We start from the raw sequence: 22,499 nt of genomic DNA on the forward strand, positions 1-22,499 counted from the left end.
CGGTAGGGAAGGGCGGCTGCCGTAGCCCCGTGAGGTAGCCTGTCGACCGGTAGTTGCACAGGGCTAGGTACCTGAGGGCCCTGGCCTCGGCGAGGTGCGTGTCTGTGTGTCTGAAGCGCGGGTGCTGGGGCAGCAAGTGTCCGTGGGCCCAGTGAGAAATCGGCTATGCCGTTCGGGCTACCCCTAAAGAATAAATAAGAGTGTAGGTGCCGTGCAGGTGGCACAGTGGCTGTGCAGATAGGTACATCTCTTTATTGGCTGGTGGGCTACCTACCTGCTGTTCCCAAGATTTAGCCGGAGGTGTTTCTGTGCTGGGATGCTCTGGCTGCGATTCTGGCAAAGGTGAGCTCAGTGGGGTGGCCAAAGGGTTAAAGCTTTTTCATGTCGCAGTTCCAGGGCCTAACGTTAGAGCTGCATATGTGTAAGTACTTGGGGCTGGAGACAACCTCCTAAAAATTGCTATTCATGTAGACTCTGCAGGATCTCAGGAAGTTTTGGCCACAATCTTGGCTGCTTCTTGCTCTCTCAGTATGTGAATAGAAAAATCCCAAACTGACACAGGATGAGCTGTCATGTTGCCCTCTGGGCAAAGCTGCTTATTTTCTCTTTGAACTGCAGACTGGCATGGAAAATGGATCAAGGGATATGAGTCTGATGTGTGATGCGGTAAAGCATCAAGCAGATTCTGCTTTGGTGTTTAAGTGGTGACTTTGAACTCTTTTATAAGATCTTTACAGACAAAACTCTGTCTATAAGGCTGACTTCAAAAAGTGAGTTTGGTGCTTGCAGAAGGGATAAAACTGACAACAGAAGGGGCAAAGTTTTGTTTGTTTATATACTTCATGAACAACAGCAATAGATGATTCTTCATCCTGCCCATGACCTGGGTGCAACTCTTGGCTTAGGAAGGTAGCTGTTTCACCATGATAACCAATTCTCTGCCTTTCTGCCTCAAATTGCTGAGGTCGCTTTTGAACATTATATGTGTAAAATGGATGTGAAAAGGACTATCCACCATTACAAAATTTATAAGCAGTTTCAAAGTGGAACCTAAATTTGGAATCTCTTTAAAGTTCCGCAGATTCAGTCCCTGTGATCCTTGCTCTGCTGCAGCTGTTGAGTGCCACAGCAGCACGTAAGGCCATCTGTAAATAGAAATTATGAAATAAGGTTAGTACCTTTGTACAGTCTTTTGGTAGTGTCAAAGTTAAATATCTTTTACTTTGACTCTCTACTTTTGTCTTTTTTTCTTTTTTAAATTCCTCATAGTGTTGAGCAGGTAGAGAGAAGCACAGACTTTTTTTCCCCCTCAGTTTTAGTTATGGATTAACCTGCACTGTGGTCTCACTGAGATAAACTGTGATTGTTTTCCCTTTGAATTCTGGTTTATATTAAGATTGTGTAGGGACTGGAAACATTTGGTTTGTGCACACAAATGTCACATGGTTCCCACTTAAAGGTTGCTTTGCAAATTTGAGTGCTTCATGATTGAAGAGGCATTGTTAGGGGAATTCTCTTGAAAAGATCTAGAGTTATTAATAGGAGTGGAGGCTATTAAAATTTCATGATGACTTGATTCTTCTGACTTCCACAGATAACAGTATTTCCAGGTCATGTATCATAGTAGCAAATGTAACTGAACCCTTGTTTTCTGAAAGGTCACTGTTGTGGTTTAACCGGCAGGCAGCTAAACACCACACAGCTGTTCACTCACTCCCCACCCCCCCAGTGGGATGGGGGAGAGAATTGGGGGGGGGGGGAAGAGAAAGACAGTTTAATAGGACCAAAAAGGAAGGGAAAATAATAATACTGATAAAAGAATACACAAAACTGGTGATGCACAGTGCAATTGCTCACCACCTGCCGACTGATGCCCAGCCAGTTCCTGAGCAGCAGTCACCCTCCCCTCTCCCCTTCCCCACTCCCCCCCCCAACTCCCCCCAGTTTGTACACTGAGCATGATGTCATATGGTGTGGACTATCCCTTTGGCCAGGGATATTGGGTCAGCTGTCCTGGCTGTGCCCCCTCCCAGCTTGTCGCTGGCAGGGCATGAGAAGCTGAAAAGTCCTTGACTAGTGTAAGCACTACTTAGCAACAACTAAAACATCAGTGTGTTATCAACATTATTCTCATCCTAAATCCCAAACACAGCACTGTACCAGCTACTAGGAAGAAAATTAACTCTATCCCAGCCAAAATGAGGACAGTCACGCCATAACTGAGGCAGATGTGAGGGAGTTGAAGTTTTGCAGCAGTCATTGGCTGCTGAGATATGAATTGGGACAAGTGCAACTTGCATGAAATTACATTAAGTGTTTCTGAGTATGTGCTACGTGTAATTCAGTTACTTGCAAAATAATACACTGAAATTTGTTTCTTGATTTAAAAAAAAAAAATACTGTGATCAAACAACACTTAGGAACACCTAGGGGAAAACAAGCATGGTTATATACAATTTTCCAGTATTGCTGTCTATCTTTGCTGTCCCTGGATTTTGGTAATACCTCCATATTTATCTGAACAGGTGGTCAGTCATTCTTCAGCCGAAAGGACTCCATCCGAACCATCTACACATCTCTGCATAATGAGCTGAAGAAGGTGGTGGCGACGGGTCGCAATGCACTAGGAGGAACAGCTCCTCACTTGGAAGAGCTGCTTTCTCACCTGTCTGAACAGCTCTGTTTTTTTGTTCAGGCTCGTATGGAAATTGCAGACTTCTATGAAAAAATGTACACGCTCAGCACCCAAAAGTTCATTAACTCTGAGGAACTGGTAAACATTTTGGAATCCATCTTAAAGAAATACAGCTCAAGGTCAGTGCTTATTTGCTGGCAGTAAGTACTCAGACATATGATCTGTAATAAATGATGTTGAGGTTCAACGCAAGCCTAAAGACTTTGCTGTCCTTTGACTGCTGAGCAGCACAGCCCCTTGCATGAATTCGTGCATGAAGTCAGTGTTGGTCAGCGGCATCAGATCCGTGCAGTCTCAAAATATGACTTCTCTGAAGAAGAAAAATAAAAAGGGAGAGTGTTTCTGCTCGTCATGTTCTAGGAGCCATCTTCCCTATTCCTTAATTAATACTCTGCACGTTCATATTCAGCAGACAGGAAGGGTAATTTTCCTTATAAAAGATGTAAGACTTCTTGCGCTTTTTCATTAGGAGTGGAGGGGAAACAAGACTTAATTCCATATGGACTTCAGTAAAATTGGTATGTAAATAAAACAGATATTTGCGTGACAATTTTACTTTTAGGCTAGATATATATCTGCTTAATTCTAAAAGCTACACCATTGCTATTTGGTCTACCTAGTAGGGTTTTATGGTGCTCCGTTATCGCTTTTCTTGAGAGGTATTGGAACCAGTAGAAGGAGCACCTCTGAGTCTTTGGTCCCTGCCATTACGGTTTCCTGAAGTTAAGATCTAATAGTTCTGTTACAAGAATCCCAGGATGTTTCTAAATGACTCTGGGGTGGGTATTTCACATCTAACACATGTGAGCCTTGAAAGTGATGGCAGTTTAAAAAAGAGAGAATTTTTGAATGCTTGTCAACAGACTCAAATTCTAGGTCTTTATTTGTAGCCATTGTAGGAAGATAACTTTCAAACGTACTTGAATTTTTTTAAATCTTTGTTAGTGAAATAGTGTCTAAGAAGACATTTGGGAAGACTATTCTGAGGTCGTCTTTTTTTTTCCAGTGACGATTTTTAAAGCATACACCTAGGAAAAATTGGAATACTTCAGTGCTGCTTTCTGATATTTCAAATCTAAGCACTGCAGCTGACTCCCTTTTTTAGGAATAAGTTAGGCAAATTGTTACGTAATTTTGCTATTTGAAAATCAAAACTAGTCTATATGATCTTGCTAGCGATTGTTTTGCAGTTCTTGGTTTGTGAACCCTTACAGTACCAGGGTGGTTAGTCCAATGAAAAATGAAACTTACATATTTTTTCCTTGGTGTGATAAACATTAAAGAGTAAAGGGAGGTAAGTTGTTTTTTGGGGTTTTTTGTTTTGTTTTTTTAAAGCTGATTTATGTTGTACACTAACCATTGCCATCTGTTCTGAGCGTGTGCTGAGTCAACAGCACTGTTAAAAATCTGAAAACCAGAACTGATACTTTGATGAAGTGACTGGAGACTGTTATATATGAAATGTTTTACTACGCTATTTAAATAAATTTCAGCAATATGTCTGCACTTCCAAGGCATTATTATAACCTCTTTAAGAAAATAAGCAGTGTCTCCCTGGGAAAAATACTGATAATCTTGCTTTGGGTTAATGAGCAGTCTCTAAGATGGAGACATTCTAAGATGCTGTCAGAGCTAATTCAGTAGCTGCTGTGTGGTCCTCCCCAGTCATGTACAGAATATTTCTGAAAAAAGTGGGGATAATGATATCTTCCTTTAGTCCTTCCTTTCATTTCTTCGTATCTCAGGTCGGTTTCTGGGGGCTGTTATGTTGATGTGTGCTGGCCCGAAGGCATTTCTGTTTTACAGTCTGTTGACCCTCTCAGGTGAAAGGTCAAATAAACTCATCCTTACTCAGTCTCTTCCCTCTGTCAGTATATTCCTCACTTCTAGCTGAGGATGTGTGCCATTATTTCAGCCAACTGTGCTAAGGCCAGACAGGGCATCTGTTCTGTAGATAGGTTCTGGCCTTCGTTTCTTTTCTTTACATCTAAAAATAGCTGTTCAGATAATGTAGACCAAATAACTGCTTGCTGGTAAAGGAATGACAGAATTAGTTGACTGTCAACAATCAAGTCATATTGTCTGTATCTGAAAAAGCATTAACTCTTGAACAGTTTAAAGCTATTTTGTTACTACTTATTGTTGACTTGTACACAGCCAATACTGGACATTTTCCTCTCTGTTTTTCTATAGAATACAGCTGGAGATGTAACTTTTCCTGAATCTTTTAACTGTTTGTTTGGGTGGGATCTTAACTGAAGTAATTAAAACAGCATCAGAAGCAGGATCCTTTAAAAGCTTAGTATAAAATGAATAAGTAACTAGTAAACCTATTTTGATGTAATTATTTTTGTGTTAAATGTTTTTCATCTAGTCAGCACTTTGTAAATGCATGCATGTGTGATCTATGAAAGGAAATAAAGTTGTAGAAAATTGAGGCTTCTTCATAGTCTGCAAAACAAAACTCTAGCATCCCTCTGCATTTGAGAATGATTAGGGGGGAAAAAAAAATCAATTTTCCAATGTGTTTTTAAGTTCTTAACATTCTGGCTTATTGAAATATTGTAAAAACCTGTCTGTATTATGCGATACTGAGCTCAGTCAGATGCTTCTGTGTTCTGAAAGTAATTGCAGCAGATATACTCAATGCATAACCTGTTAGTTTACTCTGCAACTACATTACGCTTCTCAGCTGTGGCTGAGGTGTGTATTTTCAGATTAAAACAGTTTCGCAAATTCTGCTGTGCAGTGAAACATGAAAATAGCTATGAGCCATGAAGCAAAGTAGAAGTGGGAAGCCATACATCATAATGTTAATCCAGGAGACTTGGAAGTGCTGCATTAGTAGGAATTTTTTAATTGCTTTTAAGTTTGAAGAATAACCTTCTTGGTCTGACTGCAGGTGTGTTGAATACACTGTGCTAAGTGTGCACTTGATGGGAATATTTGGAATAATGTTGCATAATGCTTTCTTCCCCTTTCTAATACATGGCAACAAACCTGTTTTTCTGCTGAATACCAAACCCATTGGAAATATAATAATGTTGACTGTTAGCAGAATATTATTTTTAATTGACTCTTGTTTGTTCAAAGAAATGTAAATATACTCTGGACTTCTCAGCTCACCAAAGTAGCCAGTAATCACTGTATCTCTGCTATAGCAGGTAGATATGATGGTTGCTGACATGTACTGTGTACAGAAGGTGGCTGGTCACCCAGCCTAGCCTGTTTGCAGAACATGGTGCATCAACTGATTTATGATATTCATCATTTCATTTTCCTGAAATAAATTTGGACTTCTATCTTAATAGCAAACCCTTTCAAGACATGTATTATGGCTGTCAAAAAAAGAGACGCTTAAAAATAGTGATAAAATTGTTAGACAATTTTCACAAGCCTAAGAATTAATGTTTTGGCAAGAGCTTGATGGAAAGCCAAAGAAAAAATAGAGAAGGGAGAGGGGCTGAAAAGCCTAAAATTCTCATTCTCTCTTCTGGTCCACAACAAAATTAAGTGTTTTGGTTTAGAACCAAGCATTTCCAAAATTGATTATATTGTGTCCTGCAAGCTGAGGTGAATAGTGGAGTCACTTTCACTTTGTCTGAAGATGAGCTGTTATAGGTTGGAAGGATTCGGTATAAACTTCTTTGTTTTAAAGCAATAACAAGACCCAGGATATTTTTTCAGAAGTGAGGGGATAAATCTTTCTTTACTTAAGTGGGAACCTCATCAAATCTTGTCTTTGAACTATTGGTTGTCCTTTGTTGGAGACCTCTTTAAGAGTCCTAAATGCCTATTAGGGAATACATTTACTAAAAAGGCCACTTCTGTCTTTGCTGAAGACTCATTCTTTCTGAAGTTACGTATTTAGCTTCTGTAACTGGAACAGTTTTGCACAGTTTGAATTAGGTATGTATTTATCGATGATGATGTTATAAATTTACAAGTAATTTGAGCATCAAGGGAAGGGAGGTAGGCTGCATCTGTCTTTTTTTCCTGACATTTAGAAAAAATAAAGTGAGAAGAGAAAGCTATAGAATGGATCTATAAAATTCCATTTCATCGAGATTTGTTCTGGTAGTAGGATCACTCTTGTGAGTAAGATGTGCAGTGGCGCTTCTGCCTGGTAGATGAGGTGGTTGTTTTGTTTTTTTTTAAACATCTGTTAAATTGAGAGCTGATCTTGACCTGAATTTTTAGTGAGAGAGAAACTGGTTGTTACAGTGTCTTCATTGTGACATGATGAAATCCTGCCAAATGTTTTTCCCCTTCACTGCTTTTAGTACACCAAGGTTTGAAGTTTGAGACCTGGGTCATTTGTAAATACAGTTAATCACGGTTCTATTGACTAAATTCCCATCACAATTTCAGTGTGAATTTAAAAAAAAAAAGCTCAGCTTGGTTTCCTCATAGCTTCTCTATACAAACAACACATTTATAACATAATTCCTTTGATTTAACTAAATGTCTTACTGCTATTCCAGAACTATCAAGACATATTTTACCACCAGAAGGGATTTTAAATTGGAACAAAACCACCTGAATTTAAAGAGAAATGCTGTTATAGTAGTTCATGGATCAAGATAAACAGTGATTATTGTGGAACTGATCAAATATAACTCCCTTGCTTTGATAGAGGAATGTCTGACAGGTGTTTTTTTGTCAAATACCAAGTGCTGTATGCTCATTAAAATACTCGCCCTAATTATGTTAAAAGAACCATTTTTTAAAATTAAGGTTATTTTTTGGTTTACACTTTGCTTTGATGTTTGGTCTCCTGTCTGTGAATTGACAAATTACTATGTGATTATTTCACTGTTGTGTACAACAGTTCTCATGTTTTGAATAATGTTATGTTTTCTAGATTTCATCATCCAATCCTCAGTCCTCTTGAAAGCAGTTTCCAGCTGGAAGTAGATGTGCTTGCACATCTCTTAAAGGCTCAGGCTCAGATCTCAGAGTGGAAGTTCCTTCCATCCCTGGTCAACTTGCACACTGCTCACACAAAACTACAGACTTGGGGCCAAATTTTTGAGAAACAGCGAGAGACCAAGAAGCATCTGTTCGGAGGGCAGTCTCAGAAGGCTGTACAACCTCCGCACCTCTTCCTCTGGCTGATGAAGCTCAAAAACATTCTCCTTGCCAAGTTTAGCTTTTACTTCCATGAGGCCCTTAGTCGACAAACAACAGCATCTGAAATGAAAACTTTGACTGCTAAAACAAATCCTGATTACTTTGGGAAAATTTCCAGCTTCATCCGGAAGTATGATGCTGTCAATGTTTCCTTAATTTTTGACAATCGTGGATCAGAGAGTTTTCAGGGACATGGTTATCATCATCCCCATTCTTACAGGGAAGCCCCCAAAGGAGTGGATCAGTACCCTGCAGTGGTGTCTCTGCCCAGCGACAGGCCTGTTATGCACTGGCCCAATGTAATCATGATTATGACTGATAGAACCTCTGACCTCAACAGTTTGGAGAAGGTTGTTCACTTCTACGATGACAAAGTCCAAAGCACGTACTTTCTGACTCGCCCCGAACCTCACTTTACCATTGTAGTTATTTTTGAGTCCAAGAAGTCAGAAAGGGACTATCATTTTATTTCTTTTCTCAATGAAATTTCACATTCCCTTAAGAACTCCAAAGCTTTTGCAAGCTTGAAGCCTGGATCCAAAGGGTAAAATGCAAACTACTTGCAAGTTGTCAAGGCAGTATGCCAGCCTTGGGGGAGCTGTAGCTTTCATGGATTACACAAATTCATGATTCTCAGAGTCTAATTAAAAAGGAACCATTATTTTTAATGTTGTAAGTTCCTTTTGTTTTTTTTAAGCTAACAGACACCTGAAGAAAAGGATTTTTGGGCAGTACTCAGTGGGACAACTTAATTGTGGGGTCCTCAATGGCCACAGTAGGACTTTTTTTGTGTGTTTTCAGTATGATTTATTTTTTTAGTCCACAACTTTGTTGTCTGTATCAGAAGGGAATATATGCACTTTATCTTAGTCTGATCATTGACTGACTTCTGCAGAGTTTATTGAAAATGTGGTGAGGATGGAAGATACTGTCTTTTCAGAAAACTGCATTGCCTGACAGGAATTATTTCTGGGAACTATACACTGATAGCAGGGAATATTAAAAAAGCGAACCTGCAAGAACAAATTTTAAATAAAACCACAAGAATCACAAAAGGCACTATTGTTAATTACAACTTAGTTTTCAAATGGTTTAAAATGATAATTGAGGTCTCTGACACTCTCTGTTAAGTACCAGTCTCTATTCTGAACACCCTGTGTCATAAAGTTTTGTCATTGCTCCAGAACACAGGCTGGGGTGAGAAAAGCTGCAGCGTGGGCTGGAAGGCCAGTATTCACTGGAGTGTTGTGACATTGTGTGTCCAGTACCAGTCTTGGCTCGGATTAACTGGAGACAAGCTGAGGTTGAGCAGGTATTCTAGAAAGAACAGCTCCGTGGCAAAAGCAGCAAAGCTCTTCTCAAGTTGTGCTTTTGTCTGGCTACCTTTTAAACAAACAAACAAACAAACAAAAAACCTCCATGGCAAAAGCAGCAAAGCTCTTCTCAAATTGTGCTTTTGTCTGGCTACCTTTTAAAAAAAAAAACAAACAAGCAAACAAAAAAACAACAACAAAAAAGGTGGTAGGAAATGCCAGTTGTAAATGAGTTATTTTCTAATTTGCTGTTAGGGTCAACCTGGATTTGTTTTCAGGTTTTTATAAGTATATAGTTTTTTCTTTCTGTTCAGTTTTAAATAATTTCACAATTAAGCCAAATAACTTTTGGAATTTGGATTTAAATATCTAGCCTATGCAGTACGTTTACCTCATTCTAAAATGTCTCTTTCACCACTAACTTCTATGCTCCAGGTTTGGAAAAAGTATGTTTTCTAGTTACCCTGAAAGTGCTTTATTTTGGAAATCAATATTTCCAAATACAATAAAAGGGTCAATTTGGCTGTACCTATAGCCTTGTATTGCACGATTCTTCTGACCGTTAGCTATGCAGTTGTGCAAGCACTTTCATGGGAATTCAGGAGGACTGATATGGGTCTGCTGTATGATGTATGTAAATTAGATCCTTAGCTGACACTGTAAGGTATAACATCATCAGGTTTGTTTTAAAAGGGAGTTTAAGTCGAAATGTTGGTTTCTGTTAAGACTGAAATCTAAGAGATACCGTTGCAGACATGGCTTTTACTGATTCCCTTTCTCTCCCCCAAAAGGTTATGGTAACTTGTCTTGCCTCTTGCTGCAAGTACTGATTTCTTTACAATCACATAAGCACGTTCTGGTCTTGAAATGTAAGCTCTGACTTTCCGCTTTGTGCCAGATAGAGCCTTCCATGCTTTGCTATGTTTGTCTGTTGTGAATATCTGTGCTACTGCCTTTCACCTGACGTCTTAGCCTGACTGCAGTACCTCTCTCAAAAGTTTACGGGCTGCTCTGTACTACTGGAAAATAACAGGAGTTGCAAATGTGCTAGCAACTGGGGGGCACCTGGTTGTAACAGCGTTACGCTTTGCAGCTTGAATTGCCCTTTTAACAGGACAAAGTTGCAAGTGACGGTATTGAGAGAGTTTGTGTGCTTCCCTCTGTGGGAGGGTGACCTTGTAATAACGTTGTACTACTGACTTCCTCAGCCGGAGTAACAGAAAAGAGGCTGTTGCCAGAACTGATTCCCAGTCTTCAGCAGTGTAATAAAGTGTTGCACAAATTCTGTCTGCCTCTACAGTATTTCCCCTTTGTACTAGCTGTCTGCGGGAAGGGGGAGAGGAGGCTGGGGGAAGAGTCTGCATGTGGGTACAGACACCTTGCTCATTTCTGAGTTGCAGGGGGCATGTTGCAAGAGGTGAAGGAGAAATCTGCTGCCCTTTGGAGCAGACCAGCAGCTTTTATGGTTTGCTGAAATGGCTGGAGGCTGTTCCCAGTGTTTTTTATGGGAAGAAGAAAAGGAGACAACTCTCTTCCTGGTGGTTTGCTGCACGCTTTTGCTACTTACTGTTTTTTTGCAAGTAGTGTCTCTGGGAACGGGGAAGGGATGCTAGGGGATGTTTCTACGCAGGAGGAGGTGAGACTTGCTTTGCCCCTTGTCAGTGGTGGGGTGGTTTGCTGCAGTTTTCTCTGGAGGCTCTTGGGGAAGCAGCCAGAGGAGCCATCCGACTTGTGGGTAAGAATTGCTGAATATTTAGGCTGAAGGGACCCATAACCACTATCCCATGGTGTGAGAAGGGAGGGAATGGGAGAGATGTGCAGGCAAACAGTGGGAGAGAACTGGGTGCTGGAGAGAGAAACTTTTGTGGAGCTGGCTCTGGGTTTCAGAGTCCTATCCCCAAGGCTGTCCTTGTAAGATCTCAGCCTTAAATTAATACAAGGTGGGGAGCAGAAAATCCAGGCCGTAGGAAGTGGCTTGGATGAAAGCTGCAGGGGTGAAGCTGAAGAGAGGTAACTGCACTAGAATCGATATCAAATAGTTTTGCAGAGTTGAGGTGTGCTATGACCGAAAGCTAAGTGTGTGTGGGTGCGAGTATGTGTATGAGGAATGAATATTTGCAGATTTGTTAGCTCCATGCAGACTTAGGGCACGGTTTCTTATTTGATGCTTTGGGGAGTTTACATTTCAAATGACAGATGAGTTCTCTACGATGTAAAATTGGCTAGGCCAGTAATAAAAACTTGCATAATTAAGGGGGGGAACATATATGTGGAGTAAGTAAAGGTGACCAGAAACTCAGTAACTGGAAAAAAAAAAAAAAATCATTATTAACTTCAGTACGGGAAAGATTGATCAGTCTCTTTACTGTAAGAATTGGAGAACAAATGCACTTTTGCCGAGCTGGGTGATATCCTGTCTGCCAGCTTTTCTTCTCCACCAATTTAGCTAAGCAAGATTGAATGTACTAATGTACTTTAAAAGTCTTGTATAAATGACTGCTTTAAATGCAAGATGTAACGATGTTTATGATAACACAATGAAAGCCAATGCTGCCAGACATATTTAGAAGTTTTTAAAACAGGTACCTTGCTTTTATATTCTTGGTACCACTCAGATTGCATAGAATAGCAACGTGGAAGCTTATCTTGTAGCAAATTTCATATACCTCATCACTTACTTGAGTCCATGAGGATTTTGGCAGAACATTTAATTTAGTATCTTTTGCCTGGAAGTGAATTTGACAGCAAATGTATTCTCAGATTTCTTACATATTTTATATTTGTGTCTTGTAAGCTGTTTTCTTTTACATGCGATGTTTGGGGTTTTTTTCTTGAATAAAACATCTTTTCTGTTCTCGCCCCTTTGCATGAAGACATAATGCAGGGAGTGGAAACTATTAATATATTTTGTATTGTGCTGCAAAGGACTGCAATATATCCACAATGCACGTAATATTCAGGTTTTAATGATACAAAAGTAATGTAAATTCCTGGTATCGATTTGAATACTAACACTCAGTGTTTATCTAATTCACTTTAAAAAAGAAAAAAAGTCTGTGCTATAAATGGAAAAAATTGTATGGCACTCCCAGTTAATTATTGCTCTGGTCCACTATTCATATACGAGCTTTTTGAGACGCTTGTGATCATTCTAGTGATTGTTCTTTGTTTGACATCAGTTATCTGAGGCTTCCTTCCGTACGTGTCTACGACGCCTGCTGCAGCAGGTCAGCCTGCTGCCTTTTACTGCACTCGGTCCCGACCTTCTTGTAACCCAGCTTTGCTTAAGAAAATCAGCAATGTGCTATGCTTCATTCCTCAAGTCCCGTTTTTTGTCCCAATATCTACAACCCCTCATCTTGTAGTAAGAAGAGCGTGGCACAGTGTGGCTGGCCCTGGGCTTGCAGTTAGCTCTGTGATTGCTTCCAGAAGCGCTGGCACTAAGCTAACTAGCTTGGCTGAAATTTTGGTGTTTCTTCCCTGTTTTCTCCAGAAGTCCCATTTTCAGACTCCCAGAGATACAAGCCAGCCCTGCCGGGGTGGACGCAGCCGAGGCCAAGCATTGCTTGTTTGCTCGGGCTCTGCCAGAGTCTCAAGAGTAGTAAGTCAGTGTCCTGCCTGCTGGGGACAACTGTTGTGCTGCTTAGCAGGGACGGCCTTTGGACTGCGATTGTGTCAAGGCGGGAGCCGTTTATGGGAGAAGCAGGAGAGGCTCTGGAGAGGAGAATGCTGACTAAGGGCGGCGATAGCGTAATGCTTCGCAGAGCAGGCACGTGAAATAAAGGAGTCAAATGGAAGACAGAATTGGATTTTGATTTCCTTTTCCTGCTAGTGAAGGACTGATTTAAAGATAAAGTCTCCTTTGGAGTATAAAGGTAACGGATTCTTTTGCCATGAAATTTTTTAAGTACTCAATCATTTTCCTCCGGGAACTGCCTCTTCTCCTCTCTTGCACATGTGTGGTTTTAACATATTGCCTGACTTATTTTTGTAATTGCTATGGGGCTTTTCTTGGAGAGTTTGCCCGTTTGAGTTCGGTGCACTCCTAACTCTCAACCTGGCATTGCAGCTCCTGGGTTTGTGGTAGAATAACAGAGCTCTCCACCTTGCAGCTGGGACGTGACCGTGCCCTAGCTGTACATGGCAGCAGTAAGAGTAGCAAAAGGCAGGAGAAGAGAAGGCAAGTCACTACATGATGGGCTGAGGTGGATGACAGCTCTGCAAAGGACAGGCAGGGAGAAGACAGATGCAAAAGGACTGCAATGCAGACAGACCGTGAGCAGAAGGTATTTGTTTGCCCCTCTGCGTTGCTGGCCTAATTTTACAGCAATCTGTATAAATTTCATATCCTGCAAAAGCTGTGCTAGACCCCGCCTGTAGTTGCTGCTGCTGGTTTTATGTGACTACTTTAAAGTAACTACACTATTTCCAGGGTGGTGGTGTTCAACCTTTAAGTACCAACAATCTTGGCAAAGCAGCTGGTTTTGGGCAGATGATTAAGACGGGCTTCGCTGTATCCCATTATTAGCTGGGATATGCTGCTATGATGTCACGAGCTAAGATCTGAAGCTTCAGAGCAGTGCAATGTCATGCTTTATTTGTGCAGCTCACTGCTGATCAGATAAAATATTTAGTGGCACTAAATTTTTGGCTCTCTGGTGTATGCGTTGTTTGCTACGAAAGTACTAAGAGGTGTTTTAGTGTGTGCAAGTCGAATTCCTCAGGTTAGAGCCATAAAGAGCCAGCATCGCCATGATCCCGTACTGGGATGCACAACCTTGATGTCTTGAACCAAGACATTTAAGTTTGCTGGGGGGAGGATGATGTGGTCCTCATTTGTAGTGGTCAGAGGCAAAATGAGGGCCAGTGGGAGATCCTAAGGGATGCTGGGTGTGTCTGTATTAAACTGAATTCTCAGCCTTTGACTTTGTCTTGGAATTAGTCCTCTCTGGGAACACAAGCAGAGGAAACATTGTCTCCCACAGTATGGAATAGCCTGATGGTCTCTTAAGCATTTACTTAGTAAAATGTCATACCCAGGTTCAATGTTGTCTTTGACCAGGGGAATCCAAGTCAACGTCTCCCTCCTCTGCATGTTTACACAGATGTTCAGCAGAGCCTCCAGGTATTGCCCTGCTCTCTCAGGTGAAGAGCAGGCTTCCTCTCCCTGGCCCTGGGTCATTCTCTTGGCAAATGGGGGATGAGAGATTAAACTGCCTGAAGAGGAGAAACTCATCTATTTTTGGGCCAGGTGCAGTCATCACTGGGCTACTGTATGAACAGCGGACAGTAGCAAAAGGACCACCCTGCGCAGGATCGAGGTGGGTACTGCAGCCTGGGGTTACGTGTTCTCCCGTTGCACTTGCTGGGTCTGGTTCTTCTGTGACTGGGAGTGATGCTTCTCCAAGGACTGCCTGGGACTGCGTGAGACTCCATATCACCTAGAGGTAAAACTGTAGGAACATAGAAGACTTAAAGAGTGAAAACTTGGGTTATGAGACCATGCTTTTCATCTGAGGCTCTACATGAGACTTGTAGTGGGAGAGCTGAGGCTGCTTTTACCCCCAGCAGTACAGCCAGCCCATGTCCCCACCCTGAGAGATGCCAGCACTTGTCAGAGGGATGGCGTGAGGGGTTGGGAGCACTAACAGGTTTAGCCTTCTGCTTTTAATCTGACACTGCAAATCTGTCCAAATGATTTTAAAAAGTTGGCCGATTAAGTCCCGTTCTAGGTGTGGAAGTCTTTTTGCAGAGATCACCTCCGAGTAAAGTGCCTGGAGCTCTGCTGAAGACAAGACATGTAAGCCCAGTAAAAGTTATCTTCCCCTTCTCTTCATGCATCCCTGTCCAGAGAGAGCAAGAGCAAATTACTTTCAACTGCCATTGGCTAATAGGTTTTTGGGAAAAGCCTGTTCCTCATTTATTGTCACAGAAGCGAGGAATTAGTGCGATGAATCAAGCCCCAACCCCAACCTCCTAAGCAATTTATCTATGCTGTTTTGCCTGCAGATTCAATACACTTAGATGTAGTCGAACAGCCGTTTCCACGCTGAAGTTATAATCTGCACGCAGGCTGGCTTTGCCTGGAGAGCTCCAAAATTTCATATGCTGAGTTTTCCCAAGCCAGTGGTTGCCTCAAGCCGGCTGACCTCCTGACTGCACCTCGCAGTGAGAAAAGCAGGAGGCAAATTTCTGAAGTTGTGCATTGCTTGCTCTCTATTAGGTATAAAAATAGATGGGCCTAAATCTTGGTCCAGCCTAGTGGGATTTGTGGCACTATCTCTTTTTTTTTTTTTTTTTTGCTCTCCCTGTAGACTGGAATGATACCCCAGATCCACTCATCCCTGAACACATAAGGGTTTCAATATCTAAATATGCCTTAGGTGCCTCAGGCCCATCTCCAGTTAGGAATGATTTGTTAAGATGATGGCTGCTAGGTTAGGAATGGCTCATTCTAGATGTTTCTGACTGTAATTGTGTGAGAACAGTAAAAACAACCAGACCACCACCACCTTATTGATGCATTTGTAGTATGTCTGAGAAGGAGGTGCGAGTCCAGAGACTGAATTGTCACAAGTTCTTGCCATATCTATCTTTAAAGCTGTCAACTGAAACGTCTTCAGGGGGCTAATAAGATAATAACATACTAAAAGCATAAGGCTCATGCTTCAGAGTGTAATTTGCTCACCAAGCACTGAGGAACTTATCCATCTGGAATGTTATTCTGCAACTGTGCATTATAGGGATTTTATTATTTTATGCTTTTCATGGTAACATTTTCTTAGGCACTTATAAGTTATGTTTGAAACGAGCCAGATACGGCTTTTTCCAAAGCTGCAGAGACTCAGAGACTGCAGGGCGTGGGCGTTGAATTCAATGCAGGTAAGCAAATTGCTGTTTGCAGTTTTTATACCATTTCTTAATGCGTAAGATCAATATGTTAGACTACATTTTTGCTTCAGTAAAGCAGAAAAACTGCCACTAGAGGGTAGTGTTAATACAAAAAGAAAAAAGTCATTTTGGAATCGGTCTCCTTCCAGGATAAAATAAGTTATACTCTCCTACACGTTTATAAACATGGGATAGATTTTACTGCTCTAGTCAGATTTGTTTGAGTCTTGCTGGCTTTTTTCCCTGTCGAGTGATTTATGTAGTTCTGTTTCAGCTGTAAACAGCAATAGCAGGTATCTAGTTCCATACCTTAATGTATATATGAATACTGAAATGATGTTGTTTCATCTTTGAGAGGGACTTTTTTCCTGAATTGCAAAAAAAAACTTGTAAAAAAGCTTTTATGATTTTTCTGTTGAAAACTACCCATTCACTTAAAATTGCATTCCATTTTAGAAAAGATGGTGGGTTTCTTTTTTCCTTCCTCCTTTGTCTTTTTTCCTTCCTAAACAGTGGGAGAACTAAATTATTTTTTACCAGGGCAGTGCAGTACGATCAAATGACTGTTAAAGTCCATTTAGGGAGCATCAGGCTAGGGTTTAAGTCTAATGCAGAGTAAGAGGGTTTTGATAGTCTAATGCGGGCAAGAGCTTCTGTGGTATATAACTGTATGTGTATATATATATGGTATAAACATATGGTATACGGTATATGGTGTATATATATGGTAGAACCATATGTTATATGTTTTTTATATGTATGTTATATATATGTTATATATTTTATATGGTTATATATATGTATGTTTTTTTTATATATATATATATTTTTATATTGTGCTCAGGCGTGAGGGCTGTCAGTGGGTGCGTGTGCAGCCCCACCGCTGCCCTTCGGCGCCAAAATTGGGGGGTTTCACCGATGCTGCAGCCTGCGTCAACCACAAGGAGAAGTTGCGGGAGACAGAGGAGGGGTGCGAGAAACGGAAGGAAAGGGGAGGGGGATACAAGGGCCGAGGCAGCAGCAGGGACCTTGACCTCTCCCACCTGTCCCCCAAGAGGAGAACAAGCTAATTTCATGATTGATACACGCAGGGTCGATCCACAGGGCTCGGCAGGGGCGCGGGCTTGCTGCACCCAAGAGCCAGGTGGGGACCGTGCCCCTGGGCCGTGGGAAGGGGACCCCTGCCACAAACTGCTCCAAACCTGCTATATCCTTCTATGCTGACTGCCAAGCTCATGCATCACCCGTGCTTCACCCTCTGCCCCCAGGCTGGGCCTAAATCTAGTAATAATTGTATTTATTTTTCCTTCTTCCGTGTTGGAAGATAGCTGGATGAAAGACAGTATCTGGCCACGAACTTTTGGGCTTTGATGTGATCTGAAAAGCATTAGTGTGTGTTTCCCCTGCTGCTGTTTTACATCACCACACATGATGACAACTCGGCCAGGGAGGCAGCGGTCCGGCCTGAGCTGGAGTATTAAAATGACGATTGCATAGGTTTTGGTGGTGCACAGTAAACACATTCTTTCAGCATGACGATGTTGAAATCGTGGCTCTTCAGAGGACAGGACGGTGCCTTTGAACTGATATTGCGACTGCGTGCGTGGGATGCAAATGCAGTGTGTAAAGCCACCCCGTGGTGCGCTGGTTTAATAGAACAGATTTTTGATGACTCAATGGGAAGATGAAAATTTTCTACTCGCATTTAATCTTAGCCTGATAAATCACTTGGGGCGGGGGGACGGGGGGGGAAGCAACAGTAAAATGCACAAAATTAGTGCTCTGCTGATGAGATGGACTTGGTTTTGGAGTGGTGTGGAGGAGCTCTGTGGTGGTGAGGAGCTTGGCCAGCGGTGTGGGGCTGGGAAACGTGGAAGGAGGTTGGATTAAACTGCAAAGATGGGTTGGGGTGGGACCGGCTGCAGGGCATGTTGGTGGCTCCTCCTCATTGGCATGTTGGCCACTGTGCATGTGGTTAAAAACTAACGATGTTCAGCTGGTTACTATGGCAATGGTGTAGCACGCGTTGTCATAGCGATGGAGCAGAATTTTTCATCAAGGTCCTGCAGGAGGGTGATGGATGCCATTTTGGGGGGCTCTGAACTTGACCGTTCGCCTCACATCTTCTTCCTTGGTAGAAACGCTTGCACCCGCAGCAGGTGGTGAATGTACCTGTCCTTCCAGTACCGTAACCTGGTTTTCTGCGTCCCGATGCTAAATTTTTCTTTCACATTTAGAAAGTTAAGAACAGCCCTGGTAAGCCGTAAGTTGCTAAGCCTAACCTTATTATGTGCACTATTATACAAGGTGTGTTAATAAAACATACTTCTGCTAGTGAGGCTGGTTCCAGACACATCCTTAATCTTGTGCATGCTCTTCACCTCTGTATCTGCCCATAATAAAATTCAATAGGACATTAGGTGCCCATTTGACAAAATAATTTTAAGTTGATCTGAAATAAATTTTCCTCAAATACTCCCTTTTAGCGCAGAATAATACATGTTCTGCCTTGAAAATACATCTAAAAAGATGCAGTTTTATTTAAATTGCCTCTGCTTTCTCCTCCTCCTCGGGCTTTAAGAGCAACGCACAATCTTTTTCCCTTACTCATGAGCTATGCGTCAGTTCCTCCTTGTCAGGGTTTGTTTCGTATAGGTCATGAACAGGACAAGTACACTGTATGTAAATTACATTGCTTTCAATGGTCCTTTCCTTAGGAGAGCTGGTGTAACTCCTGTTTTACCCCTATAGAAACCAAGAGCGTACCTGTCAGCTGTGTTTTTTTCAGTTGTGCAAGAAAGTAAACTCCTAGAGTGCAGGGCATATTTAACCATTTGGTTTTGTAAGGATAAAAATCTCATATTCAGCTTGACTCAAGATGATGGCTGTTTTTAAAAACCAAAACATTCTGCCCATAATCTGCTTTTAAAAATCCCTAAACCCTTCATTATACGTAAGTTTCTGCACTAAACCATACACCTCAAAATGAAGCCTGAAAACAGCATTAGTGGTGTTTCACAAGGCATACATGCTGCTTAAATAAACTGTCATTTGCAGGCACCAGGGAGTCTGGGAAACAGAAAATCTGAATTTGGGGTGTACAACTTAATAGCAGCGATATTTCATAAGTGTTTTCAATACTTCATTTTGTCCTGTGCTTTTTAGCAGGTAAGTCTTGGGTGTGCCAGTGGAACTGTATTTATTGCCGGGGAGCATAGGTACAATACTGGCCCAAAAACATGTTGGGATTTGTACCTGTACAGTGCTGGGTTGGAATCTAGGTTATGCTTGAGGCTGTGTAGCTTTGGATTTAGGAAAGTAATCTCAGTGATATGTTTCAAGCCCTTTTTGCTTAAGAACTTCTGATTGCTGTGTGCTTCAGCGTGCGACCAATATAAGGAGCTCCCGTCGGCTACATGTGCTGGAGTGCTTGTTCTAGTTCCTCTAAACGAAGTCCAGCTTTTACAGCATCACTAAGACATCTACGAAATATAGTTTCTTTTATTTTTTGCTTGTCCACAGTTTTGTAATTACTCCCATAAATGATGTTAAACTCATTGACCTAAGAAACTAAGTTTTCAGAAACTCACTGGGCTGTGTGGTACCCGTGTATTAATTTAAGCGCAAAAATGCAGCCTCTGGGTGAGGTAAACTCTCAGCTGCAAGCTGCTGGGAAGCAGTGAGGTACCACTGTGTGCTGGTCCTGTTTTTCCAAACTTCCCTGGATATATCTAGTGGTTCCTGTTAGAGATGGGGTATGGAGCTACACGGACCTGTAGACAAACCTGGTGCAGCCTTTCTTGGTTGGCTTCTTAACACAGGCTTCCCAGAGCCATTACTTTTACAAGAAGCTGTGTAAAATATTGGGAAGATGTTGTTCCAACTCATTAAAGATCTTGCAGATGTGACACCTCTGCTGTATCATCTTGTCTTCCTACCGTTTGTTGCTTTTCATACAAAATATTCTGTGCTTTTACTTGCTTGAATCTTTCAAGTGCTGGACTTAAATCCAGAGCCTGCTTGGGTTGTCCCATTGACACAAAAAAATAATCTCAAGGTGGGAGGCCTGTGCAGTGCCCATCTTGTTCTTCAGGTGTTGCATCAGCCCTGGAAGCCATTCAAAACCTCCCCAGATACTCCCTGCTCTCCGCTAGGATCTGCTCAATCTACTTTTGTTTGGGTTAATGCAAGTCCACGGTCATGGGGCAATTACAAATAAATGAAGTATGAAAGACTTCATAGAATCTTTATTTGGATATTTATTCAGGCATAAACTGTGATGTGAATTCAGCTGTGTCCCACATCGGGTGACGCCAGTGAATGAAGATTTGTAAACAGCATTATTGTTCTGCAGGTATATTATTGCGAGTGATTTTTGGCAAGTGACCTCAAGAAGTCTCATGGCACAGTGATTTTTTTTATCAGTCTTTCTGATGATAAAAGGAAACTGGCTTTTGAAATCATGAATAACTCTGGCGTTACACTGGTATAGATTAGAAGATTTATGCCCAGACTTGTTGAGTACTCCCTCCCCTCTCCCTCCCAAATGAAAGACACAATATCTGTCACCATATCTTGAAAGAGGTGGATTTAACTGTGTTCAGCTGCCGAAAACTTTAAAGCTCACTGAGATGAAGGATACTGTTTGAAGTCATGCTAGTAACTTCTTACAGTGGAGGCTGCTCACAGGGTTAGAGGACGCGCAAGCCTGCTAATGAGTAAATTTGTTGTTTATGAGCACTGAGAGAACTTTTCAGTGATGTTAAACTAACGCTATTAGATACAGTCAAACCCCTTGTCTTTTGCGAAAGTGTTTATTTACAGGGACAGCATTGGTTCAGAAACTTGTTCTCTTGCTAGAAGGAGGGTTTATGAAATGGCTGCGAGTATTTTAATAGGAAGCTCTGATGAATGAGTGTTTGTCCTAGAGACTTTTTCAAAGATGCCCAACAAACAGTAGATGAGTGGAGGCAACTTTAAATAGCAGTACAACTCCTCTGATATGTACATCACTGCTTCTTTACGTGGCAAGGAGTGTTAATGAGATGTTGCAGCATGCTACAAATAACTGCTGAACGAAATTGGCATTGCGGCCCAAACATTTTCCTTCCGTGAACCAAGTCAAGCAACAGACAACGTGCTCTCGATGCTCTGCCATGAACGTGCTGCAGAACACTGCTTGCTAAGATGCAAAGAAAGTCCAGGAGGGAGGAGAAGTCTGCATCCGCGTGAAGGTGACTGGGCTTGCTGGTGAGCTGGTTTTGATAGTGTGCCGCATGAAAGAGGATTTCAGCTTATGACATTGTCGCCTTCAGCCTTCCTAAATATGTAAATAAATGTATATCCATAGAACACTTGAGGAGTGTTATCCCTACCTGATGGGTCTGGTGGCTGAGGAAAGATGTTAGGGAACTTTCCCAAAGCTTTGGGAGTAGGAAACCTCCTGTGCTCCAGGTTTGGGGTAGGGGTGTGAAACCAGTTTGTGTGTGCGTTCGTGTGCGTGTGTAATGGAGACTTGAAAGAGAAACCAAGAGCTATCGATCTTATCCTTGCAGGGATCCAAAAGTAATTGGTTGCACAATAAATGGGAAAAGTGAAAATGATGTTGTAGCAGTTTAATCAAGTGGCTGCTAAAAAAACCCCACCATGTATGGGGGTTATTTCTCTATAAAAGACTCTAAGAGCTCACCAAGGGACACTTGATGTTAACAGATTAATTTAAAAGGAAGTGGTGCCGAAAAAGTAATGTTTGTGAGAAGTCGGTGGCTGCAGGACATTTACAAACCCTGAATGATTAACAGCTGGAGTTTAAAAGACCACGAGTTTCCATCCCTTCCCGTGGTGTTTGTGACCTGAAGGAAATGGGTAGGAAGGAGCTTTAGGTAGGTAAGAGCTGAGACTCTTGAGTTTGGGATAAGGCTTGCCGCTAATAAGAGTGTTATGAAAGCCTCAATTTATATGACTTACATTTCACTGGGTGAACTACTTCTCCTCGGGGTCCTGCTGAGCAGAGGGCGGCGTGCGCTGCCGGAGGAAGGGAGGGCCGTCGTGTTTCAGTGTCCTCAGATTGCTGAGCCGAACTCCCTAAATAAAACATGCGGTTGCTAAATTTTTCATCTGTCTCTCTCAAATAAAAGTTCTTAGTCTGACAGCTTTTCCTTTGCGTTCTTAAATATTACTATTTTAATAGCAATATTTGCCCACCAACACCCCGGCTTGGAATTTGGTGTTTCCCCGTGTGCCCCAGGGGGGTTCTGTGCACGAGGGAGCCGAGACATCCCAAAGCTGTTTGCCAGAACTGACCAGTAATTTTCCTGTAAGATGATGTCCCATCAGGAAATGTTGCTTTGTGAAACCCAGGATATTTCCTGAAGACATAGTTCTTAGCAATATTTCATTCTAGAAAGAGCAGAAAGAAGTCTTTTGCTTATACTAAAGCAGAATTGTTTTATGTAAGATGTTACAAT

General features: G+C 41.8%; 1 protein-coding gene across 1 annotated transcript in view; it reads left to right on the plus strand.

Annotated features, from left to right (window-relative positions):
* Positions 1 to 8,654, plus strand: part of LOC103920049 (chromosome unknown open reading frame, human C12orf66) — a 10,044-nt gene extending 1,390 nt beyond the window's left edge. Inside the window, exons 3-4 of the mRNA XM_009327684.1 lie at positions 2,526 to 2,814; positions 7,560 to 8,654. Coding sequence (XP_009325959.1) covers positions 2,526 to 2,814; positions 7,560 to 8,376 — 1,106 coding nt within the window. The 3' untranslated portion in view covers positions 8,377 to 8,654. The remainder of the gene's footprint in view (positions 1 to 2,525; positions 2,815 to 7,559) is intronic.
* The last annotated feature ends 13,845 nt before the right edge of the window (positions 8,655 to 22,499 follow it).

Source organism: Pygoscelis adeliae, unplaced genomic scaffold (genome assembly GCF_000699105.1).
Source record: "Pygoscelis adeliae isolate BGI_AS28 unplaced genomic scaffold, ASM69910v1 Scaffold113, whole genome shotgun sequence".
NCBI classification, from domain to species: Eukaryota; Metazoa; Chordata; class Aves; order Sphenisciformes; family Spheniscidae; genus Pygoscelis; species Pygoscelis adeliae.